Below are 12,330 nucleotides of genomic sequence, written 5' to 3'. Positions count from 1 at the left end.
CAGATAAACAAAACGTTTTCAGGACCAGTGATGGGCCAAGATGAATACACATTAATGCCCCTATGTATTTGTTTCTCAAATTTACCAGTAGATGGCGCACCTATCTACTAGCTGGTGGATCAGCAGCATCAGGGCCCTTGGCAAAAAGCTCCAATCTTCTGCTACAGATGCACGACCTCCAAGAACATGTAGCGCAAGCAACTAACTTATTCAGGTAAGCTTGATCGTCTTTATTCATGATTTTATTATCAACCCCGTTTAATTCTGCTTTTGTGGCATATTTAGTGTTGTCTGTTGTTGCGTGTCCTGACATTAAAAGTCATAAAATTAAGTGCATAAACAAATTAGAAAAGGATAACTCTTTAGCCCTTAGTGATCATTTACTGTAAATGTCGTTGTTACCATGGAGAGGTGAGTGGACCACAGATATGATTTGAACTGTAGTGGTAAAAACCCCAAAGGTCGATTTTTCAAACTGCAGTTTTTACACATGTGTAATAACTTGTCATAACTGTCTGTTTCTTACTGCCAGGCGTCTGTTGGCCTTAGGCCAGCTGCTGATAAAGTTTGGAGAGGATTCAGTTGTAGAGTTGGCTATCCATTGAAATTATTACAGTAAAGCTTCTACCCCGCCCCGTCCACACAGCCCCTCCCCAAACCCCAGCGACATCCCACTGTCTGCTCACACCAACTTTCCTCTCCATCTCATCACTTCGCCTGGTCGACAGACAGGACGCACCATCTCACGCTCCGGGAATGGGATCTTTACTGGGTTCAAAGAAAAACTTCGAGTTCTTTCGAGTTTACGCTCTAGAGAAGCTACTTTTCAAACTGCAGGGATAGTTGTTACTGCAGGTGCAGGGTGACAGCAACGAAGCAACGCTGGCCAATGATCTCCAAGACGCACCAGAAGTTGTCTGATAGTCAAGGAGTTCCAGACGCTAGGAATCAGTGCAGCACCATAAAGTGGTCTCAGTTCAGTTTGATTACTTAGATATCCACGCAGTTTTATACCAAAGTTACTTTAACCGAGGCGTGCGTAAAATATTTGTGCGTAAAGCTGGAGCCGTTGCGCACAGTTCAAAGTTAGCTGTAGTGGGGCAGCTTATGCAAGAACGTGTGAAAGACCACAGATTTGTTTAAAATTAAATCTGTGAGAAGCGTTAATACCTCGACAGCCATGGCAAAATGGTTCAGAGATTTCCCTATCAACCTAAAGAACGGAAATGAAAGGGTCCGCTCGGCCTCTGAGTCTGGTACACAAGCTCGACCCAAACCTTCGCGAGATAGTTTGAAAGGGAATCAACGTAAGGATGGAGGAGTTGGGGGTTTGTTAGCAGGGAGAAATAGGAAAAATTCTGCGATAGAACTGGGTCGTAACAACGGTGGGACAGTCTGGGATACTCTCACGAATGGAAAAGGTCGCAAGAACTCCAAGATTGAGACTGGGACATCAGATGAGAACCGCCAGGTCAGGACCTCTAGTCTGGCGCAAGCGTACATCAGCAGGATGATCAAGGTGGACAAACAAGACAAGATCCCCAAACTCAAGGGGATAATTGAACAGAAGCTGCCTGAGAACGAGAAGGGAAGGTCTGACATAAAGACAGCGGTGAGTAAAGAGATTGGACCACCATGTATCACTTATTGATCTTTATATTTCATCCGCTGTTTATTTAGAATCAAACCAAGAGGAAACACTAGCAGCATGCAGATTAAAAAGTCAATATACTGCACAGTGCAAAAAAAAAAAAAAAAAAAAAACGAATTTCATTATGGGCTTGAGGTCACTGTGTTCCTTTGTGTTTTTTTCTCCCCACCTCTTAGTTCATAACCCTGTATTCAGTTTCCATCACTCTCAAAAGAATACAATGCAGTTTCACTACATTGTGTCAGATCAAACAAGCAAACACAATGTGCTGACCTCTTTGCACAAGTATTTCCGCTTGTCCCTCCATTACTTGTCACTCAGTCATGGACACCACACACACACACACACACACACACACACACACACACACACACACACACACACACACACACACACACACACACACACACTGTAGTGCATCAGATCCCTCTCCCCCTGCCTGCTCGGTTGTCTCCAGGTAAATGTAACGTGTGAATAGGTAGTAGTCCAGCATTGTGCTTTCTGACTGGTCGTTTCCTTCTCACAGCTGATCATCCTGGAAGACTACGCAGATCCTTTTGATGCAGAGAAAACCAAGGAGCAGAGAGAGGCTGAGAGAGCAGGAGTGAATGATGGGTACATGGAGCCCTATGATGCCCAGGTCATCATCACAGGTGAGGTCAACTTTTATCGCCTGTTTCAGCAATTACAGTTATAAATGCTATTGAAGACGAATGTTTAATGATCGTGCTAAACAACCGGATTCGACCGGAGTTTGTCTGCTGACAACGTAACTTAATTTATTATTACCCCTTAATACACTTTACATATCACCTTTGATAAGTTAAGTTAATTACATGCAAGCCAGGGGCACTTGCTGCTTACACTTTACCTTACATCTTCGCTCAGTTTCCCTGCACTCACACCATCTCACATTCCTGTTAAAGGGCTGTTTAAAAGTAACTTTGAGCCAAGTTAGACCCCCAGTCTCTCTGCTGACTTCCCTCCCTGCTGGCGGTTGCTATAGGAACAGTGTTGTGCAGGGACAATGGGTGCAGCTTCCTCTTCCAACTTCCTGTCTCCTGCCTCTGTTTCCTTTGCCCCATTCTCTTGATAGGAAGTTGGCCCCAATGCCCCCCCTCCTCACACACATACACACACACATACGCATAATACTTTATGGTCTCTTACGTGTGAAAAAGAATTGAAAGACCCCCTCAACCCTTCCCAGAACCTACAGGGCCCCCCCCCCTCACCCACTGCCCCTCGCCCAATCACTTCCCAGCAGTCAGGAAGTGGCCTGGTCAGCCAGCCAATCAGCAGCTGTGTTGACCTTTTCTTCCTGTAACTCCATTGTTTGGTCACACAATAGTACAGATATAAAGGCTACCTGTTGGACAGCAAAGAAACACAACAAGTGAAATTCCTAAAAATGCAAAACAAACACAATGTCCGAAAGAATATACATATGTTAGAATTTAAAAGATGTTCAGGGTACCATGGTGTATTCATTTAAAAAACATAGAAATCTCAAATAAGCATGCTGCTTAGATTGAACTGATGGACAAACTTACCAGTCCAAACCATAAAGTCAATAAAATGTGCAATATTAAAATGTGTACTTTAACTTTACTTAATTTTGCATGAGCCTCAGTTAAGACATTCTCCTTTTTCCGTTTCCTGCAGTGATGATTAGTACACATTGAATATCACACATCACTTTGGATATGTGACAGACACATTATGCAAATTAATACTGAGAAGCTTGCAAGAAGTGCACGCCCGATCACAGGCAAATTTAGATGAATATTAATGAAGTTCGTTAAATTTTTTAGAGTAACATCAACATTTTACATGTAAATGAAAAACAAAGCAAGTCATCAAAGGCCTCACTACTGTGGAGTTCACTAATACATTATACGATAAGCAGTTTTGCTATCATATGTATTTTAATTTGTCGGAGGGAGGTTGATTTTCTGGTAAGTCAAACAGAAGGGGAGACACACACACACACACACACACACACACACACATTCACATACACAGTTATTGAAAAATAAAAGCAATAAAAAAAAGCCACTTTGCGCTCAAATCACTATACCTTTCCAAAAAAAGACAAAGAATAAATCTTAACAAGAGAAGGTGATAGTGTTGCGAGTCCTTTGGGAGACACAAAGCTTTGTCTATTGTTGCATACAGTAAGTGGAAATCCAACATTACTAACAAATCACATGACCATTCTGCTGTAGAGGTTCGTAGACGGGGCTCCAAAGACCTCCTGAAAGTGTGTGTTCTTCTGGACCGAGGCCACAGAGAGGGGAAGGGAGAAGAGGGCAAGCCCGCGCCTCCTAATATCTACGACACACCGTATGAGGGAGGACCGGAGGGTGACAATGAGGGGGTGTGGATCCCTGTCACACGGCCAGAGTCTGACGTTCGTCCTGCCGGAGAGTACGAGTTGCCCTGGGAGTGGAGAAAAGAGGACATTGTGAGAGCGCTGTCAGGTAGAGAAAGGGAGAGAGGGATGATGTGAAGGGTGGGGGTGTAGGGCGTGGAGGAAGGATGCCATGAATTTTATTTGTACAGTAATGCCACAACAATTTTGTGTTTGCTTTAGAGAGGAAACTAAACAATCCTGCTGAATCAATTTCCAGACATGTGTTTACTTTGGTAGATCTGGTATCTTTGATAGTATTTTATTATGAAAGGTTGATATTGTCTCTCCTGCTTCCTCCAGCTCAGTTTGAGGCACTGGATTGTTCTCCCGCTAAAGAGAACGGTTCAACCTCCAGCCGCCAGCAGCAGCAGCAGCAGCAGCAGCAGCAGCAGCAGCAGCAACAGCAGCAACACACCCTGAGACAGAAGAGCTGGAACCATAAAACACGTGTCTCCTCTTCTCCAGCCTCCTCCTCTTCACCCTCCTTTCCCTCCTCTCCTATTCTCAAACTTTCCCCTCTCACACCTCCATCTCCTTCTTTCCCCACCCCCAAACTCTCACCCCTATCACCCTCCTCCAGCCCTAGCAAACTTTCCCCTCCGTCCCCTACCTCCCTTGGTGCCCCGCTGGATGGGGATGCAGCCAAAATGGACCCAAGTCTGCCGCTGGAGAAGCAGAGGTAAGGAGGGAGAAGACATATGGCAGGAGGGGTGAAAAGTGGCATATGATGTTTTAAAATTACAGAAAGGCAAAAATAAGAAGGCATCTGCATACTGGATCTCGTGGATCTCGGTGGTTCCAAAACGTTACCAGAGTGAAACAGGCAACATTTTGACCCCGTGTGGTCTGCATCAGGCAAAATGTGCAACATGACAAATAATTAATAATATGATGATAAAAGGAGGAAATACAGAATGATTAAAGTTAGAGTAACCGTTTCAAATATTAACATATTATTGACAAATTTGCATTAATCTTGACATAAATAATAAGTAATTTTGTAGATTTAAACAAAGAAGGCGTGACATGACACGAGTCCTAGCCTCAAACCCGAGGTGGGTTTGGACAGGTAACAGGATCCAGTGCTCTTACTCCCACAGTCCAAAGACATTCAGGTGAGGTGATTTGGAAACTCCAAAATAAACATAACAAAGACTTTGAAGTGGGTTTTTTTTCTTCAGTTTACCTATTAGTCTGTCAATAGACTTTTGATCTGCTACATGCTGGGATGAGCTTTAGCGCCCACCATAACCTTGAACAGGATTAGTGGATTGAGGGAATTAAACAAATGAGATGGGGGTTGAGACATTTGGTCGCCTTTATCTCATGTCTGCGTATTATTTGTGCTTATCAACATTAACAGCACATTTCTCATAAAGTCTGCAGCTTTCATTGCACTTCTTCCCATGCTGTCTGCTCTCTGTGTTGCCCTGCTTGCATTTGTTGTGAAGTTTTTTTTTTTTTCCTTCTGTGCTTGTAAGACAGGGAGAACAGCACCCTCCTCAGTTTTGGCTACAAATCAGTTTCCCTGTGTAAAAGTTGTAAAGCAATCCAGCAGAATTACCTCAATATCTCATCACACAGCGCAGAGGCTGCCAGTTCTCTTGGCCAAAATCTCATATATATTTTACACTTGGCACTTAAGAAATTTTTAAGTGAAATTGGGTATTTATTACTGCAAGCACAAGCCAGCAGCAACCCCTAAGGTGCTGAACATAAGAAGACATGCTGAAGGGGGGTGCACCCTTGAGGTTAGGCTTGATTGAATAGACAGGAGAGACTCCTCATCCTGTGGCCTTTCTCTTCAGATGGAACATGTGGGGTACATGCTCAGAGCATGTTCGCATTTGTTCCCCTCATGTTGAAGCTTAATGCCAGTGTGTTTTGCCTCCAAGCATCAAGGCTACATACAGCTTGTTTATAACTGGCTCTCGCCTGCAGCCACTGTCAGCACCACCTTGTGTCCTAATAGGCCTCCCTTGACACTCTGCACAGCCACATACACTTTGTATGACCACTTTATTTATCTCTTTGTCTTCTCAAGTTCACCTTTGACATTGTTAACTCATTCAGTCCACAACATATATCTGTCTGTCTGTCTGATTTACGACGACTGTAAATCTTTGTCTGCCTGTTTCCTTCCTCCCGTCAGTCTCTTTCTCTTTTTCCCTCTCTCTCTCGCCATCATCACCTATCATTAACTTGACATATGACTTATCTCCATATGTCACTGTGCTATATGTCAATGATCTGCTGTCTCTCTGCATCTCCCCCACCCCTCCCTCGCATCTCCAAGCTGGTACCATGGCAGTGTGAGTCGGCAGCAGGCTGAGGCTCAGCTGCAGCGCTGCAGGGAAGCCAGCTTCCTGGTGAGAGACAGCGAATCAGGAACCAGCAAGTACTCCATTGCTCTGAAGTGAGTGTGGGGATGTGTGTACGTGTGTTTAATTCTCATGTGTGTTTGTTGAGCACTTTTGAAAATCAACATGTTTCGTGATTTTTCCTTTTTCATTTCAGAATGTCACACGTCACTCTGCGTGTTTACATTAAATCAGCCTTGTTTGAAAATGGGCCTGGGCAGGACATTTGTCATACAGTGTATTTTAGAAAATAAATATGAATGCCATTATTTTTTTATTTATATTATTCCACACTGATTTACCCCGATTTTGGCTATTTTTAAGGCATTGGTAAGGAGATAAAGCAGCTGGCGTTGTAGCAGCAACAGCAGCTAATGCATGAGAATGTGTGTCATTTGTAGAGTAGACACTAACAGGTTCTCAGGATAAAGGCTGAAATCCCGTGTGCCATTTGTGTGTGTGTGTGTGTGTGTGTGTGTGTGTGTGTGTGTGTGTGTGTGCGTGTGCGTGCGTGTGCGCGTGCATGTGCTTGTGTGTGTGTGTGTGTGGGTGGACGTGCGCCTGAGAGCACATTTGTTGTACACTGCTCATTCATTTGAGAGTCCACATCATTAACCCCATTTACACATCCACTGAACCCGGTAAATGCATAGCCTCATTTAGGGAGAGACAGATAAGAGAGCTCATTTTTTAGTACCAACATGTATATTATTTTTCCATTCTGCAGCATCCTATGCAAGTCTGTCTTTGCTGACATTTTTTTTTTTTCCTTTCTGTTTGTCTTTCTCTCTGTCTTGTTCCATCAGGACCAGTCAGAGTTGTGTGCACATCATTGTGGCCCAGACTAAGAGCAGTAAGGGCTTGGGCTACACACTGGATCAGAGTAGCTGTGTCTTCTCCAGTATCCCTGAGCTGGTCCACCACTACTGCACACACAGACTGCCTTTCACTGGAGCCGAACACATGACCCTGCAGCATCCTGTGCCCCGGCCACACTGAACATGCGTAAAGGACAAACAAACACCCTAGGACACAAGCACACATGCGCAGACACAAGCAGAGACAAGTATGTCAAATTTATGAACAAGTGCACACAGACACACACATAAACGTGTTAATAGATGTGTATACAAAGATACACACACAGAGATATGCTGCTTTGGATTGCCCTGTGTTCCACCTTACTATAATAAGTTCATATGTTTGTAGCTCTACCAAGCGCTACCTAGTGTTCAAATTCAGACACTACAGTTACCACTGATCACACTGTTGTAGTGTTGACTGTTTCCAAGCCAAGATTTAAAAAACCACACACACAAGCCACGTCGATTGTATTTATAGTTACAGAAAAACCATCTCTGCACCATAGTTTTGTCCATTGACTCTACAGACCCACTCTCCCCCATGTAAACCTCATTGATCTGTGTAATACCTGCAATGATGCACACAAAGCCCTGCACTTACTATAGCCAATATGATATTTGAAGCAAGTGAAGAGGCTTATAATCTCCTCCCCTTACACAGAGGTGCTGACATCATCAATTAGCACCCTTCCATCCAGTTAGGTCTTGGTTGGTTGGATCAATACACCTGATTGGAGTATATTCGTTCATCCATCTGACACGTCAATCAGCACATTGATCTATCCTGAAAATCAGGCTGATTTTCCAACTACTGTGTCCATCAAGAGAAAGAGCTTTATTGATTAGATGATTAGAAGTAGTGTAGAGGGAGGGGTCTTATAACATTACAGTATCCATCCAGCTAAATTGTTTAAGTGTGTGTCAGTGTGCAAATGAATACATGAATATCCGGCCCATTTACGTGCCTTCACTTAATCTAAATATGGAATTTTATAAAAAAGATATCTTATTTTAAATGAAACCAAAAATGTACCTACTGTATGCATAAATGACGTGTGTATGAAGTGATTGCTTGATATTGTCAGATTTTTTACATCAACCACCCAATGATGTGGGCTGTATATTATTGTTGTAAAACATTTATTCAGTAAATAAAACTAAATTCATATTAACTGAAGACAAACTGTGTTATTAATAGACGTGCCCGCCACAAAGCAAAGCAGGGTTCAAGCAAAAAGCCACTGAAACAGAGATGAGGAGCAAACCAGAGTGAATCTGTGTGTTTTTCTCTTGTAGCTGTAAAAATCATTGACCTGAGTGTGAAATCAATTACAGTTACACACACACACACACACACACACACACACACACACACGCACTCACACGTTTGCAGTCAACACATCCAGACAAACCTGAGCACACATAAGCACACATGCAAAATGCATACATAAATAGTGCACACACAAATAGCATTTCTTCACCCAACCCAAAAGTATCTAAATCCTTGCTGACACACACATGAAGCGTCTCACAAAATACAGAGGGGCTTTATCCTCACAATGATGCATGGAAGCGTGTGTTTGGGGTAAGATATGTCTTACCAGTAAACACCAGTGTATTGGTTTGCATGAGTATCTCTCAGAGAAATGTCTGTGTGCGTGCACGTGTGTGTGTGTGTGTGTGTGTGTGCAAGCGTGATTGTGCCCATGTGTGCATCCATGTGTGCATTTATGTGTGTGTGCATGCAGTCCTGTGTGTGTGTGTGTGCGTGAGATTGTGTGTGTGATTGTGTGTGTGTGTGAGAGAGAGATAGAGCGAGAGAGAGAGAGAGAAAGGGAGTCAGAATTTTTCTGTTCAGGGATTACCAGGTTGCCATGGTGATTAGTTAGAGTGAGGTAGGGCCATCTCTACGGGGAATGAGAAGAGGGAGGAGAGACAGACTGCAATATAAAAAGAGCTATGAATAACTGTGGCCATAGTAGCAATGTGCTCCCCGACAGAATAACCTGCTTGGTTTGTGAATGGAGAGCAGCAACATGTAACGCCAAAGCGAACGCATTTAATTCCTCCTACTGTCAGTTCACAAATCAGTTTCTTGTGGCATTTTATCGGTCTTAGGACACCGCAGAGGGTCAAAGTGCAAGGTCGACTCCAGCGAAAATATGTGCCTTGCTCAAAGACACTTCCGCAAACCAGATGCTCACTTTTTCATGTGTTTGTATCCAGACTTTGCGGTCGAGGAGCCGTCTCTAATCTTGGCCTTCCTCCTATCAGGAGTGTCAGAAATGGCAATGTTACACAACAACAGACACCGCTAAGTATCACCCCTCCTTCCATCCGTGTGATCTGTTAGGGTTTGTCCTCTGTGTTCTCTTAATTAAATCACAAAGTAGGTCAAAACAAACAACATGCCTGGGGTGTTGGACACATGATTCTTGATTCTGTCTGTTTTTTGGGGAATGTTGCAGTCAGTATCCGTGCAGCCCACACTGGCCTATCACTGGCCCTTGAAAACCACGTATCTCAGAGTTTAGTGATTTAGAATTTTTTGGATAAACCAAAAGAGTTAAGTTTTCCTTCATGGACTGAGAAAATTACTTGCTTACTACTACTTAAGCTGAACAAACCATTTAAAAACCCACCGGAGTATCTGAAAACTGCACCGTTACATAGCTAAAAACAAAGCTGTTTTAATAGCTCACGAAAAGTCGATATTTGGGACGTAGATGGTTTTCTTTCTATCACCTGCATTCTGGATATGAGCTTATAAGGTGTCGTAGGTGGAGGAAATATTCATGTGCTTTACTTACATAAAGAATAGACACAATCCCAACATGTAAAAATACAAATTAAAACGCTGCCTTCAAAAGGCTACATAAGTTGAATTTTATCAGCCAAATATATTTACTGATTATGCAGCAAGATGACAGCCTCATGTCAGTGTTGTATTGTTAAATATGATATTAATTGATTATTATTATAACTGATGCATTAATGTGAGCATAATTTTATTGTAGCAGCTAGTCAAGGCGGAGTGATTTTGATCTACTTTTCATGTTTTCCGATTGTTTCATCTACTACAGAACATCATATTTTAGAAGATGATGTTGTATGCAAGTTGTATGCAAAGTCTTAATCTGCAAAGTAACTCCAGCTGTCAAATGAATGTAGTGGAGCAGCAAGTCTAATATCTGAGAAAAGTAAAAAGTAACATAAAATTGAAATAGTCAAATTGCGAGTGCCTCAAAAATGCCGAAATGTTCTTTGTTACATTCCGCTAGACTTTGTCTTATCTTATACTATTAACCAGCTTGTGGTTCATAGATCAGATTTGTATGTTGTTAATCAAAGTGTTGCCCAGATTTGACACAGGAAGTAATTGCAGCCACAAGAAGACAGAATGACAGTGAGAGAGGAAGGGACAGAGGAAAGAAGAGAGAGAGAGGGAGCGTGAGGGGGTGTTAGGGGAAGACAAGCACTCGTGGGGGTCCCAGCTTTTAAATAATTCAGAGAGAGACTCACAGCACTCAGTGCAGAGGAGGAGCACTGTCAGGTCAGCTCATTCACTGCAGAGGAGAGGTAGAGAGGCAAAAAGGAGAGGACTGTACAGAGAGAGGGAGCGTATAAAGATAGCATGAGAGAGGAAGACATTACTGTGGAAGAGTTTGCCTGCGTGTTTGCATATGTACATTTGTGTGTGGCTACAGTACATGCATTGTGTGCATTAATGCACGAGTGTGCGTGTGCGTGTGCCAGCTGCGCATGTGTATTCTCCTCTGTGTGTGTCAGTGATGAAAATAGACAAAATGAAGGAGAAACAGGTCATTTCCTCATGGAGCTTTCTGGTTTCTCTTAGTCACCACGGCAACCGCCTCCTCCCTCCATTCTGCACTCCTGTTTACTTTGTTTACTCTTCCCCCATCCATCCCTCCCTGCCTCCCACGCTCCTTTGACTCCCCTCCTCTCGCTTTTTGAGTCCTGTACCCCTCTTTATTTGTTTCATTCCCTCCGCGCCTCAGCATCCAAATCAGTTGGTTTATATCTCTTATCATGTGGCATCCGACTCTCACCATCATCACCTTCTTTGTGTTCATCTTAACTTGCTTACCTGGCTACTCTTCTTTCTTAACTCCCTCCTCCTACCTGTTCTCTCCTCCCTCCCTATCTTCCATCATCTCCCATCTTGCACGTTTGACTTTGTGAATGCAGATTAGAGGTCACTTCGGTGGTCCAGAGGAGGAAGAAACAACATTGGACATTTAATGAAATATAAGTGACAGGAAGGGAAAAAAAGAAATGAAAAGAAGAGGAGAGCACATAAGAAACGAGAAATAACCCCATCCAGCTTTTAGAAGGTAAAGATTACAAATCTTGATTGTTTTAAGCTAAATTGTCATATTTGTTCATTTTTTTCCCCAGTAAACTATGTCGGCAAAAAAGCCTTGATGCAGATGTCATCACATGAAGCCTATACTTGGTGGCTGTCTGATGATAAGGAAGATTGTAATACAGTACATTTTAGATATAAAGTACCACTGCTGCCACACCAGTTTGGCCTGGGGCTAATATTAAAGATAAAGCAGATAGAGATGAAAAACGCCATTAAGTCTGTCAAGGCCACTAATAAAGTCACTAGTGGGCAGAATAAACACTCTGTAAGTGTCTCAGAGTGCTGAATATTATATGGTGATGTGTGACTTTGTGCGGGGAAGACACTGGCATCGTTAGCTAAGCTGTAGATCCTCTGAGGTATGCCACATCAAACCCCCCCCCCCCCCCCCCCCCCCCCCCCGGCTCTTTGCGCGCCCCGCCCCCGCCTCTCCCGCGCGCCGCATCACTGAGCGGTGTTCAGCACGGACAGCCAGCACCGCACGACCCAGCGCAGAGCTTACCTGGCCCCGCCGAGATCCTATTTATATTTTCCACCTAATCGGGCTGAAGAAGTGCGGACCGACGGAGAGCCCTGACGTCACCATGCCAGGTAGAGAGTGAAGGGAGGTCTAGGTCGTGAGGAGGAGGGGGAGTAACACTGCGGGTGAG

At 43.5% G+C, this 12,330-nt stretch overlaps 2 protein-coding genes across 2 annotated transcripts in view; both read left to right on the top strand.

The window, feature by feature from the left end:
* Positions 1-9: 9 nt before the first annotated feature.
* she (Src homology 2 domain containing E) lies at positions 10-8,462 on the top strand. The gene is made up of 7 exons (XM_056381288.1): positions 10-214; positions 533-1,612; positions 2,178-2,304; positions 3,880-4,134; positions 4,368-4,746; positions 6,364-6,483; positions 7,234-8,462. The coding sequence occupies exons 2-7, from the start codon at positions 1,181-1,183 to the stop codon at positions 7,424-7,426; spliced, it is 1,506 nt and encodes a 501-aa protein (XP_056237263.1). The 5' UTR covers positions 10-214; positions 533-1,180; the 3' UTR covers positions 7,427-8,462.
* A 3,654-nt stretch (positions 8,463-12,116) lies between these two features.
* The window catches only part of chrnb2 (cholinergic receptor, nicotinic, beta 2), a 21,730-nt gene continuing 21,516 nt past the window's right edge, over positions 12,117-12,330 (top strand). Inside the window, exon 1 of the mRNA XM_056381287.1 lies at positions 12,117-12,330. This exon is cut by the window's right edge and continues 124 nt beyond it. The gene's annotated coding sequence lies outside the window, so the exon portion shown is untranslated.

Source organism: Seriola aureovittata, chromosome 7, assembly GCF_021018895.1.
Source record: "Seriola aureovittata isolate HTS-2021-v1 ecotype China chromosome 7, ASM2101889v1, whole genome shotgun sequence".
NCBI lineage: Eukaryota > Metazoa > Chordata > Actinopteri > Carangiformes > Carangidae > Seriola > Seriola aureovittata.
This window is presented reverse-complemented; position numbering and strand designations above follow the sequence as displayed.

Bases quoted from the DNA above. Each gene is read 5' to 3' on its own strand.
- she (XM_056381288.1), top strand. From the start codon at position 1,181: ATGGCAAAATGGTTCAGAGATTTCCCTATCAACCTAAAGAACGGAAAT. The intron at 2,305-3,879 runs GTGAGGTCAACT...ATTCTGCTGTAG, and splicing joins TGCCCAGGTCATCATCACAG to AGGTTCGTAGACGGGGCTCC. The intron at 4,135-4,367 runs GTAGAGAAAGGG...TGCTTCCTCCAG, and splicing joins CATTGTGAGAGCGCTGTCAG to CTCAGTTTGAGGCACTGGAT.